The sequence below is a fragment of the Xiphophorus hellerii genome, chromosome 9 (assembly GCF_003331165.1).
Source record: "Xiphophorus hellerii strain 12219 chromosome 9, Xiphophorus_hellerii-4.1, whole genome shotgun sequence".
In the NCBI taxonomy this organism is placed as follows: domain Eukaryota; kingdom Metazoa; phylum Chordata; class Actinopteri; order Cyprinodontiformes; family Poeciliidae; genus Xiphophorus; species Xiphophorus hellerii.
The window spans coordinates 29,859,727-29,877,294 of record NC_045680.1 but is presented as its reverse complement, the minus strand read 5'-3'; the positions used below and the strand labels follow the sequence as shown (position 1 = coordinate 29,877,294).

Below are 17,568 nucleotides of genomic sequence, written 5' to 3'. Positions count from 1 at the left end.
CAACACAGAAGTCCACCGGTCACACTTACAGTTCACTTCAGACAGCAAATAATATCCATAAAACAAATGATTATGCATTTTAGATTTCTCCACATATTTTACATCTTATATAAATTATTTTGATTTAAATTCTATCTAAAGATTTTCACACACACCTTTTGTTGCAATTTAAAGTTTCCATTCACTTGTTCTGGTTAAGTTTCTATTTCTGACAAAGCAAACAGAAAGTAAACTCCAGCCTCTCCCTGACTGGTTAAATTGGTGTTTTCTCCTGCGGAGCCTCATTCCTTCAGACTGACGTCCTGCAGTCAAACATGTTTACGTGTCTCTGAGCTCAGGTTGAGACGTTTCAGGATTACCTCTGACAGAAACGCTGGAAAGCTTCAAAATCAAGACATCCTCAAAGTGATTTGAAACAGCTGGATCATGAGGTGAGTGATGGGAAATATCTGAGATTTTTCTAAAATATGAATCTCTCACTGGGTTCACTTGACCTTTCTCACCTCTGTACTTGTTTTCTTGTGGTCCTGGATTTATCTCATTCTTAGAGAAAATTGCGTGAGTTTAGGTACAGCAGGTCAAAGGTCAGGCTAAAGCTAACAGAGATGATACTCTTCTCGAGTTGTTCAACAGTTCCAATTTATCCTTTTTATTTTCATCACTTGATGATCCTGAACCATTTCTGTCCTTTCCAACGATGGAACAGTAGTTTGTCCTGTAACCGGTGGGTTGTGGGTTTGAAACCGCCATCCGTCTGCCTCTGTCTTAGTGTCCATGTGAAGACGCTTCACTCGCCTTGCCTGCAGGTGGAGGTCACAGTTCTTCGGTCAGATCAGGGTAGCTGTAGCTACCATGTAGCTCACCACCATCAGTGTCTGAGTGTGAATGATGACTGTAGTGTGAAGCGTTGGAGTCCTCTGGACTTGATGAAGCGCCTAAACAGTGCAAGTCATTTACTTTACTTCTTCATGTTTCCCTGCAATCATTATTTTATTCTCTCTGAACAGATTAACTTTGTCTTCATGATTTGCCAGCAGCTCTACAGAGACTTCAGAGTCCAGGCTGAACGCGCTGCAGAGCCACTTCACCTGGGAGCTCCAACCCTCCAGGTCCAAACAGACCTACCTCCGGGACGCACTGGGAGACATCAGCACTGAGGAGGGGAACTTCTGGCTGGGTCACGTCTACAACCTGCTGGGCTTCATCCAGTACCAGCTGGGCTCCTCTGAAGACGCCCTGAACCTCTTCAACCGGGCCGCTGAGACCTTCCAGAGGCAGAAAAACGCTGATGAAGGTCCCTGGTTGATGGTGAACTTTGGGAATCTGGCCTGGCTGCACCATCACCTGGGAGAAGATGAGAAGAGTGAAGACTACCTGTCAAAGGTCGACGGTCTGATGAGGAAATACCCAGCTCCACCTGAGTTAGAGCGCCACCCAGAGGTCTTAGCTGAGAAGGCCTGGACCCTGATGAAGTTTGATAAAGAGAAGAAGCTGGAGGCTGCAGAGCTCTTCCAGAGAGCCATCGAGATGCAGCCGGACACCGTGGAGTGGCAGAGCAGCTACGCCATACTATCAACAGAGTTCCTCACAGACAACTTACAGAAGCTGAACGCTGACCGGCTGGAGATGCTGAGATCTGCCAACGAACAGGACCCAGATGACTTATGCATTGCTGCTCTTTATCTGGAGGCCAGAGCTGCAAACGGAGAAATCGTCCATGGTGAAGCTCGAGTTTTGGCTGGAAAGCTGAAAGAGAAACCTGTCAACAGCTACAGCGGAATCAGCCCATTGCTGCGTCTGAACAAAAGGTTTAAACTGGAAGACGACGCTGAAGAATCTCCAGATGAAGCTCTGAATCAAACCCAACAGCAAAGATCTGATGCAGAGAGTCTCACAAAGAAGATCCTTTCTAAGGACTACAGAACTGACAGCAACGAGATCAACGGAGCAATCAGACTCTGGGAGGAAGTGATTCATAATGATCCTCAACCCAAACTTGAAGATAAAATCACTTTGGCGTCCATACATGCAAAGCTAGACGCAAAGAAAGCTGAGCAGATTTACAAAGAGCTGCTGGAACAAAGACAAGATCTGGATCTAGCAAGAAAACAGATGCTTTACAACGTCTACGCCAAACATCTATTCTTTATGAAAAATAACAGCTGCGAGTCAACTGAGTACCACATGAGGGCAGCAGAGATCCAAGAAGAGTCAAAATATCGACATTCCAGCATCACAGAACTGAAGAAGACCTTAACAAGAGAAACTTCCAGAAGAAACGGAGACGCTGATCTGTGCAAACGCATCAAGGAGCTTCTGGCCAGACTGGGAATTCAACCTGCAACCCAGAACCACTGAATGTGATCAGAACACATTCTTAAACTATTTCACATTAGCATCAAATATAAGCGGAATAATTTAGATAAGTAAGTTGTTTTCATATCTATGAATGGGTCTTCTTCTGTAACTTGATTTTTTGCTAAATAAAAGTTGGAGTTTCACCTTCTTGTTCTTTCATTACTTCCTTGAATTTTAAATTTAAAAAATAAATACACAGCTCCACCTAGAGGCCACTGCTGAGATGACCTGGACTGATGTTTGATGGCGCATCAGAAAAAAAAATGACTATTTTTATTGAACAGCCTAAACACTTAACATGTTAGTGTAAATCATGACGACAGCAGACAAATAAAATAAGTTTCAAGATACAGTTTGTATCTTTGAACGATGCTACAGTTTAAAATTTACCCTACTGTCTATTTTTTCTGTTGTAGTTTGCTTCGTGTGATTCTGCTGGGGGATAACATTATGTTCTGTTCTGTTTTTAATTTTGAAAATGTTGTTTTAAAGCTTCCATAAGGCGGGAATGTTTTCCTGACTGGTTTATCAGTTTTGCTCATAAACTCCAGAAATAAAGACCCTGAGCTGCAAACTGTTCCTGCTCCGTTCCCCCAGCAGAACCCGACCGGTACCGCTCAGACCCGGGGTCTCCAGGTGAGGTCCAGCAGTCTCTAGTCTACCTGGACACAGCGACTAGCTCGAGCTAGCTGAGCTAACCGGAAGCTACCAACGCAACTGCTTCCTGTTTTACCGGCGGTAAAATGCAGCCTGCTGCTGCCACCTGCTGGACAGAAGTGAAATCCCAGCAGAACATAACAGACCCAGAACAATTCAAAGCATTTCTCTGCTGAACAGAAATCTAACTTTTGTAAAATAACACTTGAGTATCATCAATAAGGACCATTTTTCTGGGCGTCTTTTTGTCAAACCGTTTGTGTTGTGAACATCTTGATTCTGTTCTTTTCTTTGTTACAGCTTGTTAACAAAAGAAAATCGAGGCAAAAATATTTTTAAGACTTCAAAACCAGAAAGCTGAATGTGCTTTAATTTTTTTCCTAAAACAGAAATAAAAAAATATTAGATTTTTCCTTGTTAATTATAAATGTAATATAATTTCTGCAGTTGCAATATATTTAAAATGGTTTTATTTTCATCTCTGAATTAGACTATTAATGACCAGCCATCCCAAATAATTGTTCATCAACACCTTGCTTAAATTTGATTTATAGCAAAAATTTTAATCAAACATCTTCTGACAAAATCTGATCCACATCTAGAAATCTTTGAGAAATGTTTTGAAAATATTCTTATCCGAGGTTAAACCTTTTACAAACAGACATCTAATCAAACATCAGAGCCCATCGTCATCTGAACATTGATTCATGTGTGACAGCAGCTGCTGAAGAGTCTGCATTCATTCTGAGCTGTGATTGGACAATCAGCCTTTATGAAAGCTTTAAAACATAAACTGTCATGTTGGGTTTAACGTTCTTTGCCCACATGCAGAAACACTCAGAGAGAGACTGGTGTAAAAGTTCAAAAGGGTTTATTTTTCTTATTCACAAAAAACTCAGAACTGGTAGTTGGACTTGGGCTTCAATAAAGGGTTCCGGGTTCAGCCGCTCACTGAGGGAGAGAGATATGGTGAGTTCAGGATCAGCGAATCAACTCAGTTGAACTGGTTCTGAAGCTCTTACTTGTGGGAGTCGGGGTCCGAACAGAGGAGGAGGAGGAAGGCCAGGCACCAGGAGGTGGGTATGTCCAAAGGCGACAGCTGGGCAGAGAGTCAGAGGGTGGACAGGTTGTGCTTAGACCGCACGGAGAAGTAATGGAGCTGACTGCCAACTGAGGACTGCACCGGTAAGTAACTGGGAAGATGATGGTGAGGCTCGGGCTCCCAGTTAGAACTCTCACGGCGCCTCTGGAGGATTCCTTCCAAAGAGGGGATGGCTCGACTTCTCCTGAAGGCTTCCTGGAAAAAGGATCACAAAGGAAGTTTTAGATCTCCAAACAACTCCAATTTCAACAAGTGTACTCAGCGAAACAACTCTTGAGGGCTCAGTGTACCAGTTCAGGCAAACACTCTGGCGAAGATGTGCTGGCAGTCAGCTGCTCATATACTCCACCAGGAGATGGCAATTCCCCACAGGTGCGTCTGGTTAGGACCTGCCGGCACGCCCTCCAAGAACCAGCTGTCATCAGGCGCCCTCTGGTGGATGATCTGAAAAGAACCCACCAGCCTGGTACCCAACATAAACATTCATTTTCTCTATGCTTTTATCTTTGCAAGCTCATTTAGCCCTGCTCCCTTTCTGCTGCGTTCATTGGGCCAGAGATAGATCAGTCCATCACACACACACACACACACACACACCCCTGAGAGAAATATATGGAGACCCGTTTACCTCACAGTCGTGTGTTTGGACTGAAGTCTTGAATCCTGAAAGCCACATGGAAACTTTACAAATGAACCCAGGATATTTCTAAAAGTACAACCATATCAGTCACACAGAGCAGGTCAGATTAACTTTAGTTTCAAAAACAAATAAATGGCATCAAGTTCATGATACATGATGTAAATTTTAACCATAAACTTTCTGGGACATTTTTAGTTAAACATGGAGGCCAGAAGCAGCTGAAGCAAAAAGACTGAAACATTTTGAATCCAGATTCTGATCCACTTTCTTTCTTCTGATTTTCTGGTTTAAACTTGATCAACATTTCTGATGTCTGTAGGAAAAACTCCTGCTTGGTTTCGATATGGATATTTGATAAGGAGTCACATGAACAGCTGCTGGTTCACTCAGCAGTTAAAAAGGTCCCAGTCATGTTGTCCCTATAAACCAGGGGTCTCAAACTCCAGCCCTGGAGGCCCTGGAGGCCCTGGAGGCCCGCTGCCCTGAAACCTTTAGATGAGCCTCTGCTGCACCACCTGAATAGAATAATCAGGTCACTAAGGTTCTGGAGAACTGATCCACACCAGGAGGAGGTGATGAAGCCGTTTCATTCCAGCGTTTTGTACCTGTTACTCAGTATTTGAGTAACTTTTTTACCAAATACTTTTTACTTTTACTTTAGTAATTTCTTGGACGGATACTTTTTACTTTTACTTGAATAAAAATATGTTGAAGTAGTTCTACTTTTACTTAGTAGCTGCCTAGAAAGGTATGTAGGCAGCTGACCGGCTAACCAGCTAGTGCAAGTTGCAAACTGTTGACACAAAATATGATTTGGTAAAATTTAATCAGAAACAGGAATGAACATAAAAAAAGAAGAAAAAAAAACTGATTTCAGAAAAATAAATAAATCAAATGTAGCAAAGAAAACAAAGAAACTGATTTGATCAAAAATCTATTTCAGCAAAAAATAAAAATACAGAGAAAAACAAAATGAGATTTAACAAGAACTAAACAGCTAGCCAGTGTGGGGAAGTTTTACCAAATACTTTTTTACTCTTACTTGAGTCATTTCTTGGATGACTAGTTTTTAATTTTACCTGAGTAAAAATATGAAGTAGTACTACACTTGAGTACAATATTTGGGTACTCTGCACTTCTGGCTAGTTCTAGTACTTAAAGCAAACTAGACTGTTAAGTAGATCAGCAGTGGTATGGAGCAAAATTGGGGTCAAAAAGTTTTGCAAAAAAAAAAATTTGATATTGTGAAAAAAAAGAACTGTAAAGCAGCTATTTAAGAAAAAAAGACTGAAAGAGACATAAAATAAATACTTGAAATGGAAAAAAGAAAGTTTGAGACTGAAAAAAGATTTTAAAAAAAAATCTTGAAACTGTTGACATGTTTTCTCATTTGTTTGTTTTCCTGTTGGTTTATTGCGTGTTGCATCACGTGAAATGTCTAACTTAACCCACCTTTGTCAAATAAAATGTGTGTGTCCTTCTAACACAGATGTGACATTTATCGCTGTGCCAAAAGTGAATCTGCTAACAAACTAAAAAAAAATGATTTAAAACTGAAAAAAGTTTCTACAATGAAAAAAAATCTTCAAACTAAAACATAATTTGAAACTGAAAGTTTTGGGGAAAAAGTTTCTAAATCTGCAAACGAAAAAATAATTTGAAAAAAGTTCAGAACTACTTTTCAGATTCATATTTACTTTTCAGCAGAGCCTCAGAACTGACAGGGTGTTTAATCATGACAACACTTAGAAACAAACCCAAAACTAAGGTTTAAGTTTTCTTCTGTAAAAACACTCATCTGCCTAAAGATATGCTAAATAATAACTAAAATGTGAAGATGATGGTTTTAGCTGTACAACCTTATGTAGATGACTCAGTATTAATACATTTTATTTAAACGCATTTATTAACAAAGAACCCGTACAAACAAGATAAACCATCAGAAAGTTAGACAGTGCAGAGTAAGAAGATTTGAAAAGATGAGTTTTTAGGCATTTTTTTAGTTTCCCGAAACAGGAAGAAAAAATTGAAAAGGGAAAAACATAAACAAGATCAATTTTATTATCAAAAAAGATCAAATTCAGTATTTACAAACAAATCATTTGATTGAAAAAGAAAACAAAAAATATTAAAAATCTGAGGTTTTCTGTGAAAACAAAAAGACTCTTGAAGGTTTTCTGTTTATAAAACGATGGCGAGCGTTTCCGCCACCATCTGGATCGCCCTGAGGGGATCGACGACGTCTTTCAGTTTGTCCTTCCTCAGAACCCAATCTGGTGCAAACCTGAACGACACAAAAATATGGAGCTAAATTAGTCCCAACATTCACAGTAAGATTTGCATCGTGTTGTACAGAACAGCGAATAATATCGTACATTAACAAATCTTCTTTTACGCTTATTACGTCTTATTGCACACATGCAGATTTTACTGTACGCTTTGTGAATCTTTCTGACACTAATTTAGCTCCACAGAAAACAGCATTTTAGTTTCCACAGAACCAAAAGTCCTGTTTGGGTTTGTACAGATCCGATGCTGCCTACTTTGGTGGCGGTTTGGATTTGCGCGGCGTTGGCGGAACAAAGAAGCTCCCGTTGATCGAGGCGTTGATTCTCTGCCTGGTGATGCTGCGCTCTTCGTCCATTTTGTGTTTCCGCGCGGTGAGCCGGTAGATGCTGCGTATCCGGTCCAAAACTTTAGGCAGCTTCACCACCTCCTGAGGGGAAATAGATTAAATTTAAATGTTTTCGTAAGGATTAGTGGGAAAGATTTTTTTGTCTGCTTCAGACCTGAGCGCGGCGCTCGTCCTGCAGCAGCAGAGCGAGAAGGAAGCAGGCTTTGGTGAAGATGCTGCCGCCCTTTTCGGCCACCTTGTCCCCGGCTTTCTCCCGGTATTTCTGCAGTAAATCCAGCAGCGTTTCCAGGGAGTTTTCCACCGAATACACCGCCTCTATGGTCAGGTGGTACTGAGGGGAAATACACATTTGAGTGTTAATAATTAGATTTGAACCATCTTCTCTGATTGATCTCTGATGAAATAAATTAATTAATCACATGACAAATTAAAACAAGCTCAATAATTTATATTTTTTTCTTCTTTCTACCAAAAACAGGATGACAAAAGTCTTCAGTCTGCTGCTTTGGTCTCAACCAAATCTTTTTTTGAAGGGCATTTTTGTTTACACAGACTTCATAATTCATATTATTTGTTGTTTCCGTTTTGTTTATTCATTTTGGATATCTTAAAATGTCTTCCAGTTCATCAGAATTTAAAGTTTATTGATCTCTGAGACCATTATATTTAAGGATGCACCAATATGAAAATTTGGTCCATCAGATATTAATATTACTGTTCTTGCTGATATTATATAATATATTTCTCTACTTTTTTTGACACCTTTGAAAAAACAAACGATCATAAACAGACAGAAACAAGATGTCTGTTTATGATCGTTGTATTTATCAGCCCAATGCAGACATGTTAAAAAAATTACTAGTAACGACCGATACTGATGTTGGTGCTGATATATTGTGATTATATTCCTTAAACAGTCTCAAAACAACAACAATATTATCGTTTATTGCAAAAACTTCTGGGACAATTTATCGTCCTTTTAAGGCCTGAAACAGTTAGATAGATACACTAATAACAGCTTATAGTACTTTAATTATTACTTAATGTATGACTATTAGAGATTTTTTAAGCACCAAAAATACTTTATTTTAGCCTTGTTGGTCTTTAATTTGCATTTGCCACATGTACTACCAACATCTTCCACCAGAGGGCGCAGTTCAAAAAAAGGATTCAATACAGGAGGGCTTTATGAAAAGTACAACTAGAGCCTGTTTTTGTAAAACCAATAAAATTAAGGGAAAAAAACCTGAAAGATTAAGTTGGTAAATTTCAATCAGCTTTTGTAAACAGGTTGAGATTTGTATAAAAATGAAAGATATTCATAGTCAGAAAAGCATCGATGTTATGAACCGGAGACGTCAGTTGTACCTTGGAGAGGTTGAGGAGGATCTGGACGGAGAAGGTGATGACCTCCATGCAGGGTCCGCTCCGGTTGCAGCTGCGTATCAGCGTGAAGATGACACCGGTGGCGTCGCTTCCCACCAGCCGCTCGCAGCACTCTGGCGACAGCCTGGTGGCGGCCTCTGCATAAAAAACGTTTCCATCACCACTCAGCCGACAGCAGCGAGCGAAAACAATCCAGTCCAGGTCTTACCGAGGTTCTTCAGGGCCTCCAGGATGAAGGAGAAGTGTTTGTATCGGAGGAGATACTCCAGCGCAGAAGAGGTTTTGTTGCAGAGTTTGTCTTCCTCTCGTACTTCAGCAGAGATTTTGCGCAAGCGGAGCCTCAGCTTCACGAGTAAATATTTCCTTAATATTGATGAAGTACTTGTTCCACTGGCAGATTATTTCACGTATGATATGGGACTAAATGTCTTGTTATAGATTAACTTAATCTGCCAATGGAGCGAGTACTTTTCCATCAATATTAAGGAAATATGGACTTAAAACAAGCTCATATCTTGATGAAGTTACTTGTGGTTTTATCTTATTCAAAAATACTTTATTAATCCCACAGGGAAATTAAATGCTGTTGTAGTTCATTAATTTTTATTTCAAGTGGACTAATATTTGTGATAGGAAGTTTACCAAAAATACTTGGTAAGATTTTTTTGTTTTTGCAGTGTAGCTCAAACATATCCCTTTATTTATATTTTCTAAACGTGAAGTTGAAGAATAATCCAATTAAAATACCAAAATTTCCACATAACTTTATATTTTGGTTCGTCTGATTATGTAATTTTTAAATATGAAATTATTGATAATTTGATTAGTTACTCAGTACTTGAGTAGACTTTTACCAAATAAAATGTTACTATTACTTTAGTAATGTCTTGGACAGCTACTTTTTACTTTTAATTGAGTACAATTTTTAGTTTCAAAAACATCTGGACTGTAACATCACTAATCAGCAGCTAGGTGATGGAGTTGCCTGTCACCTAGCAACCCCAGCTTGTTACCCAGCAATCCCAGCAGAGGTCCACCTTTTACCCAGGAACCCAAGCTGAGCTCCAGCACATTTGGTCAGCTGGTTTTACTGTTGTGTGTGCTGTACAATGGCTGCTGGAAAAGACAAATGTTTTGTTGTTGGCATACTATTCAGAAAACACTTGCTGCATCCTTGTTAGTTGTGCAGGAGGCTCCACTAATGCTTTTCAAAGATGTACGGTTGTATAATAAAACCAAGTACAGTGGACGCCCCCGTTTGCAGTTCAATATTTGCAGATTTCAGAATTCACGTCTAAGATTTTCTAAATAAAATGCAGCCTGGGAAGTCTTTGGCTAGTTTGGCTAAAAGTAATGACAGTTGACATACTTTTAGCCAATCCAGGAGCGCCTTTCATTTTCCTTGTCGCTGATTGGTTGAGCCAACCAGAGCTGAGATAAGTAAGACTGTAGATGTTAGCTTCTGCGGTTATGCTAACACCATTTCCACTGTAATGCATATTAAGGTACATCTGGTGTTTGACCTTTAAAAATCGACACTGATAAGCATTTTTAGAACAGGAATCAAATATTTAAAGATTTCAGCAATAGCCCCAGGGTGGAATATAAATCCAGTGTAAATGGAGATCGCTTGTTTCTGGCTGGAAGGCAGAGATGTTATGAGACTCTGTAACTGTTGTCACAATAACTGTTGGTTTATTTTCATCTTGTCACATTTACTGAAGGATTATAACTACAAATAAGAGTAGATAGTCAATAGGACAATCTGAATCCTTCAAGGAGAAACTGTGTTTTATCTCTGAAAATCAGAAGAATGAAAAACAGACAGCTGCCATAACAGGAAGGCGTCTCCATGTTTATCCTGCTACCAAACCAGGGTATCGATTACACTGTGATTGATGATGAGATCAGTGCCGAGAAGTTCCTGAGCTTGGTCAAAGACCGCCGCAAAACATAAGTTAATACTGCAAAATTCTTGCTTGGTTGACATCTGTGGATATGAGGTTTTCACAATAAAAATGTGAAAGTGGTGCTTTAATTTTGTGTTTAATCAGTAATTAAAGCACTAAACTTTGCTTCTAGTCCTTGAAAGTTATTGATATTTAAACTGAACAGTTCTGTGATAACGTGTAATTTAATTTTGATTAGAAGATTAAAATGTGGAAAAAGTTTTCTACAGTAGAAACCGGATAAAAAATACACACATTTATTTTCTCACTAGAAACTATTTATAATAAGAAGTACATTGTGCCTTTAAAAAGCTAACAAAAACATACTGAAAATATAGATTACAACATTCTTTGTTTTAACTGACAGCCATCTTGGCAGGCAGTTGCTATGACAACAATAAACAAACCACAATACTAGTACATTACAACTTTCACTCATTTACAATTTTTGAGTTTTAAGCCTGATATTAACAACGAGGCTTAATCAATCCTAACCAACTTTCAACAAGATTTATAAATCAATAGTTTTAGTTTTTATATTTTACTTTTCATATTGTTTACATCGATTTATTATAAATTTTCTTTCCCACTCTCTTTTTCCACAATACAGAAGAAAATAAATGTTTGACTAAACAAGCAAAATTAACTTCCAAATGTTTAGATATTGAAAAAAGTTCTATAGATTATCATATATGGCCCGTGTGTCAAACTCAAGGCCCGAGGGCCAAATCTGGCCCGCCATAGCTTTTTATGTGGCCCTCTAGACTCCAAATCATAGCAATGGGCCCCTCCAGTTTTTACAAATAACCGCAAAATTCACACAACAATCAACAGATCCCCTCATGTTTCCTGAGTTTATCAACATGTTTTCTGAGTTTATCAACATTTTTCTGAGTTTATCAACATTTTTCTGAGTTTATCAACATGTTTTCTGAGTTTATCAACATGTTTTCTGAGTTTATCAACATTTTTCTGAGTTTATCAACATGTTTTCTGAGTTTATCAACATGTTTTCTGAGTTTATCAACATTTTTCTGAGTTTATCAACATGTTTTCTGAGTTTATTAACATTTTTTCTCAAAATTGTCCATAAACATTTGGGTTCAAGTGCCTGCTGTCTCAGCCTGACCTGATGTCAAGTTATAGTCCATGACCGATAGAGAGATTAATAAAAGGTCACATTTAACATCATATTTTAGCGCAAATATTGTAAAAAATTCCTTACAGATATTTCTAACTTAGCGCCACAAAATCTGTGTTGATTGCAGAAAAGCACAAAAACAATCCTGGATGAACTGATTAGTGTGAAAAGATGTTCAATATTACGTTATTGTAAGAAAAACGCATTGATGCTGAAACACCTATTTATTGATATTTTAACAGTTTAATTGGTTTTTATCAATATGTTCTGGTGCAACAGGCCCTTTATGAACATTCAGGTTTTTGATCTGGCCCAAAACAGAAATGAGTTTGGATAAAAACGACTGAATCATGGACTATTTTGAATGTAAACAAGAATGAAGAGTGAGATATTTGGTGGTGGAATGATGTCACACCGCCAGCAAAGGAAGATTCTGTGATGTCACTGGCGATGCAGTCTGTGATGTCATCAACTGCAGAATTGTATGTGACACAATTCTGCATATTTTTCATTGCTTGCAATATCACTGACTAGCTCAGACGTGCGCAAAGCTCTTTCCAAACGACGGTTCAAGTAATTTACGGCGACAGATTTTGGCTAAAGGATTTGAGGTAGAAATGTTTCACCAATTTGAGAAATACCGCAACAGGATGATGGGACTCCAGGCAAGAACGGGAGTCTGGCAAAACCCCCAAGGCAGCTTCGCTCCTGCACACTTGGATATTTTACACGGGGAAACCCAAAGACTGGACTCCAGTCTGGAAATGTCCCATAAGATCGCGTCCCTGCAAGACAACGAGAAACGTCTGCAGGAAGAATTGGCTCAGCTCAAAAATTCATATAGTGAACTCAGCTGTAAATATAATAGTGACGTTTCTGGACTTAAGCAAGACGTGGAGAGATATCGGCAGGAGGCGAGACGTGAGAAAGACGCCAATATAGAGAGAGAGAGAGAGCATCTGAACCTAGTCAACAATCTGAGAGCTGAGAAGGAAGAGCTCTTCCAGAGAATGGCAAGAAAGATCATAATTCTAAGAAACAGGGACAGGCAGATGTTCCATGAACTGGATCGGGTTCATGTTTCACATGAGGAGCTTAAATGTAGATATAGAAACGACATAATGGAGTTACAGCAGCAGGTGGAGACTTACCAGCAGAAAATAAGGCAGGACCAAATGGCTCTTTTACAGAGACAAAAGGCAGAAAAGCTTATTTGGGATATTAACCGATCTGCGCTGCAACAACTTGAAAAACTTCAGCAGCAGGTAAAGGAGGAGAGAAAAGCACATCTGGAGACAGTAGAGAAGGCCAAGGCGAGTCTGGACCACCTGAGATCTGAATATGCCGTCCTCCAAAATAACGCAACAACAGAGATTAAAATCCTGCAAGACAGGGAAAGCAGTGCCCAGGCAGACCTGGAGAAGGTAAACGGTTTGTACCAGCAGCTCAACTGTCAGTATGAAAAGGAAGTCACTGCATTTAAACATGAAGCAGAGAAATACCAGCTGGAAATAAGTTGCTTGAAAAATGATTTACAAAGAGCGAAAGAGGATCTACTGCTGCTGAGAGCTGAGGAAGACGGTTTCCAAAAAAAAGACATCACAGTTTCCCAAGAGAAGGAGGAAGACTTACAGGACCAAGTGGACCCAGTTGATGTCGTAAGTGAAAAGGTTTCTCCAGAGGAGAAAATCTTAGGAGAACCGTTATCAGGTTGTTCCACAGACCCAGAATCCTCAGAAGAGACTAAGATCACTGGAGAAACCGTCCTGGAGGATTTGGACAAACCGGATGTTAAAATCATGCAGGACGGTAAGAAGACAAATCCTAAGATTTCATTTTGGAAAAAATTACGGAAGACTCTGAGATGGCAGAAGCCAAAAGAAAAATAAAACAGTGAAGACAATCCAGAACATGTCTAATGTTCTGGATTATGATGATATTCAGAGAAGGAGAAAGACGAGCAAGAGAGGAAAGAGGACTCAAACTCATGGAGGTTGTAGCCTCTGTGTACGGGGTGCCAGGCCACGCTCCGTCAAATTTAAAACGTTAAAGTTTTATCCCCCATTGACAAACTAGAAAATAGATCCCTTCCCAACTCAATTGGAAAAAACGTGGGCAGCACGGTGGTGCAGCGGTTAGCGCTGCGTCTTCACAGAGACCATCTGTGTGGAGTTTGCATGGTCTCCCCGTGTTTGCGTGGGTTTTCTCCGGGTGCTCCGGTTCCCCCCACATCTCCTAAAACATGTCGGTCAGGTCAGTTGGTCACTGCAAATTGCCCCCAAAGATTTGAAGAAACCCCAAACACATGTGCAGCTTTATTGTTAAACTTTATAATTAATTGAATTAGCCGAACGTTAGCCCTGTTCCCTTCGCTGCTTTAGCGCCGCAGCAACACTGGGCTCAATTTTTATAGCAACGTATTGATTTAAGAGTTAAAATGTCTTCATTTAATAGTAATGATTTCTGTTTATTTCCACTGTACTTGTGCTTTTATGGTTTGTCCTTTAGTTTACCGTTTCTACTCACTTTTTATATTAAATTGCACTGAATTGTAGCTTTTAAACTGTTTTAATCTGTATTTTAAAGAAGATTAGCAAAAGGATCATGCAGTGGCTTTTTTAGTGCGGCTGTGGCTCAGTGGGTAGAGTGGTCGTCTTGTGACCAGAAGGTTGTAAGTTCAATTCCAGCTTCCTCAGCCACATGTTGAGCTGCCCCGGGGCGGGGCACTTAGCGGCAAGTTGCCCTCTGACCTGCATGTGGGTGTAAATGTGACTGTAGTGTGAAGCGCTTTGAGTGGTCAACATGACCAGCAAGGCTCTACACAAGTTCAGTCCATTCACCTTTTTTCTTTGATAAATCCTGTTTTTCTTTTTATACCAAACTTTAAAAAGTTGATTTAACAGGTTTGGATTCTTCAGGTTCCAGGATGTTAAATTAAGATTAGAGTTTAATCTGTACATAATATTAGATGATAATTGTAATCATAATTTAATTCTCCGAACCATAAAGAAACCCAAACTTGTTTTATCTGGTTTGTTTGTTATAAGAACAAAACAGGTTTTATAAAAAATAAAAGTTACTGTGTGATCTTTCTGTTAGTCTTTATTTAGAAATACAGATTCAAGGTAGTTTAACAAACTTAACAAAAAAGTGCAATTTAACATGAAAACCTGTAGAAAAGGGAAAAAAGAAGAACAATCCATGAAAGCATGAAAACAGAAAACTTAATCAGAAATTATTTCCATTACAAACAAAATCAAACAAAAATCCACAAACAAAATTTTTGCTGCACAAACGTTTGACACCAAATTTGCCTGATTTGAAGAAGGTGGGGGCCAACTTCACTCAGGTCTATTTACCTGCTACTTTACCCGCCACTGGAAGTTTCTTAAAAGTTTATCTGTTAGTCTGCAGCTCATGTGACCAAACCAGACGAGGAGATGAAAAGTTAAAACTCTCAATATTGTCTTGTACACAAGTTCTGGTTGGGTAACAGCAAGATCACTGAGTCTTCTTAAAAGATACATTAAATGTTTTAGTTAATTTTTTATCTCCAAAGTGTGGTGTTGCAAAAGTTTGAAAACATTTACCGTATTTTCCGCACTATAAGGCGCACCTTCAATGAATGGCCTATTTTAAAACTTTTTTCATATATAAGGCTCACCGCATTTTAAGGCGCATAGAATAGACGCTACAGTAGAGGCTGGAGTTACGTTATGCATCCACTAGATGGAGCTGCGATAAAGGGAATGTCGACAAAATAGTCAGATATTTCAGTCAAACTTTATTAATAAATTACAAACCAGCGTTCTGAAAACTCCCTTCATTCCCAAAATGAATAAAAAGCTGTTTTATTATTTTCCCGAGGTAAAGTCAGTGACGTGGTATTTTGTGACACAGTTTATCTTTTAACAACAGCAAGGTGTAACATATAGTGGAGGGGAACTTTTCCTCGATTCAATAAACACGTAAAAAACAGCCTGATGCTGTTACTGTAAATCAAACATTAGTGCAATCACAATATAGATCCACTTCCACTATAACCATTGATTCAGCAAAAAATAAAAATACAGAGAAAAACAAAATCAGATTTAACAAGAACTAAACAGCTAGCCAGTGTGGGGAAGTTTTACCAAATACTTTTTTACTCTTACTTGAGTCATTTCTTGGATGACTAGTTTTTAATTTTACCTGAGTAAAAATATGAAGTAGTACTACACTTGAGTACAATATTTGGGTACTCTGCACTTCTGGCTAGTTCTAGTACTTAAAGCAAACTAGACTGTTAAGTAGATCAGCAGTGGTATGGAGCAAAATTGGGGTCAAAAAGTTTTGCAAAAAAAAATTTGATATTGTGAAAAAAAAAGAACTGTAAAGCAGCTATTTAAGAAAAAAGACTGAAAGAGACATAAAACAAATACTTGAAATGGAAAAAAGAAAGTTTGAGACTGAAAAAAGATTTTAAAAAAAAATCTTGAAACTGTTGACATGTTTTCTCATTTGTTTGTTTTCTTGTTGGTTTATTGCGTGTCGCATCACGTGAAATGTCTAACTTAACCCACCTTTGTCAATTAAAATGTGTGTGTCCTTCTAACACAGATGTGACATTTATCGCTGTGCCAAAAGTGAATCTGCTAACAAACTAAAAAAATGATTTAAAACTGAAAAAAGTTTCTACAATGAAAAAAATCTTCAAACTAAAATAATTTGAAACTGAAAGTTTTGGGGGAAAAGTTTCTAAATCTGCAAACTAAAAAATAATTTGAAAAAAGTTCAGAACTACACTGTTAGACCTTTTATTGTAATTGTACAGTAACTTACTGGCAACACTGTTGCCAGCAAGTTACTGTAATTACCATTCTACAGTACCTTTACTGTTATGATATTTCACAGTTAATTTTTACTGTGAGTGTGTTTATAGTTATAACTGCATTACTGTAAATGTAGTTTCTAGTATAATACAGTAATTGTATTTTATAGTAAAGCTGGTCTACTGTAAACTTGTTTCACAACATAATGTCAGAGTTTTACTGTAAATTAAAGTTTACATTTCTTTAAGATAAGAATATTTTACCATAAACCGAAAAATTTCATAAAAGAAATTTTAGTCCAAGTACTGTGAATAACAGGTATTTATTTTCAGCAGATTTGTAGAAATAAAATCCATTTACATATTCGCAATGTCATAAAAAACAATGTCACAATACAATATAATGTGCTGTAAAACAACAAAACCATAGAACACATTTCCTACATCAGAAGAACTTTTATTCCATTCGTCAAACAAAAGCAGTGGGATCCATCTTGTGGAAGCTGAACTGTAAAGAATAAGACAGACAATGTGGGAGGTCATGAGATGGTCAGGAAGTTATCTACATTTTCAAATCGACAGGAAGTTGACAAATTAAGCTGAAGTGACAATGTTCAAATGCATAAAATCTTTGTCATAAAGCAGCATTAAGTTGATAATTTGTTTAAAAAAAAAATCAATTGGACTGAAGTGATAATAGAAGCTGCATAAAGAATGAGCAGGACTGGCTTCACTTCAGGTTTTTGGATTGTTTATGGCAAAAGCAGTCAGTCAGTCTTCAGTAATTCAAAAGATTGCGTACTACAAATGTCCCCAAGGGGACGATGAAGTACAACAATCTTTTTAGTCATTTTGTTGGTGCTGACGGATTACTGCAAAGGTGTGCCTAA

General features: G+C 38.3%; 2 protein-coding genes across 3 annotated transcripts; one reads left to right on the top strand and one right to left on the bottom strand.

The window, feature by feature from the left end:
* Positions 1 to 225: 225 nt before the first annotated feature.
* Positions 226 to 2,501, top strand: LOC116725226 (interferon-induced protein with tetratricopeptide repeats 2-like). Of its 2 annotated transcripts, none has more exons than XM_032571140.1 (2): positions 226 to 431; positions 1,038 to 2,501. In XM_032571140.1, exons 1-2 carry the CDS (start codon positions 427 to 429, stop codon positions 2,356 to 2,358), a joined length of 1,326 nt encoding a protein of 441 aa, XP_032427031.1. In that variant the 5' UTR covers positions 226 to 426; the 3' UTR covers positions 2,359 to 2,501. The 2 variants fall into 2 exon arrangements, with proteins under 2 accessions (XP_032427031.1, XP_032427030.1); XM_032571139.1 differs by having other exon boundaries at positions 1,035 to 2,501.
* A 4,376-nt stretch (positions 2,502 to 6,877) lies between these two features.
* Positions 6,878 to 11,878, bottom strand: LOC116725905 (abnormal spindle-like microcephaly-associated protein homolog). Its single transcript, XM_032572310.1, has 6 exons — positions 11,857 to 11,878; positions 8,987 to 9,160; positions 8,761 to 8,915; positions 7,547 to 7,723; positions 7,301 to 7,473; positions 6,878 to 7,041 (listed from the first exon to the last, which is right to left on the bottom strand). The coding sequence occupies exons 1-6, from the start codon at positions 11,876 to 11,878 to the stop codon at positions 6,939 to 6,941; spliced, it is 804 nt and encodes a 267-aa protein (XP_032428201.1). The 3' UTR covers positions 6,878 to 6,938.
* Positions 11,879 to 17,568: the final 5,690 nt, after the last annotated feature.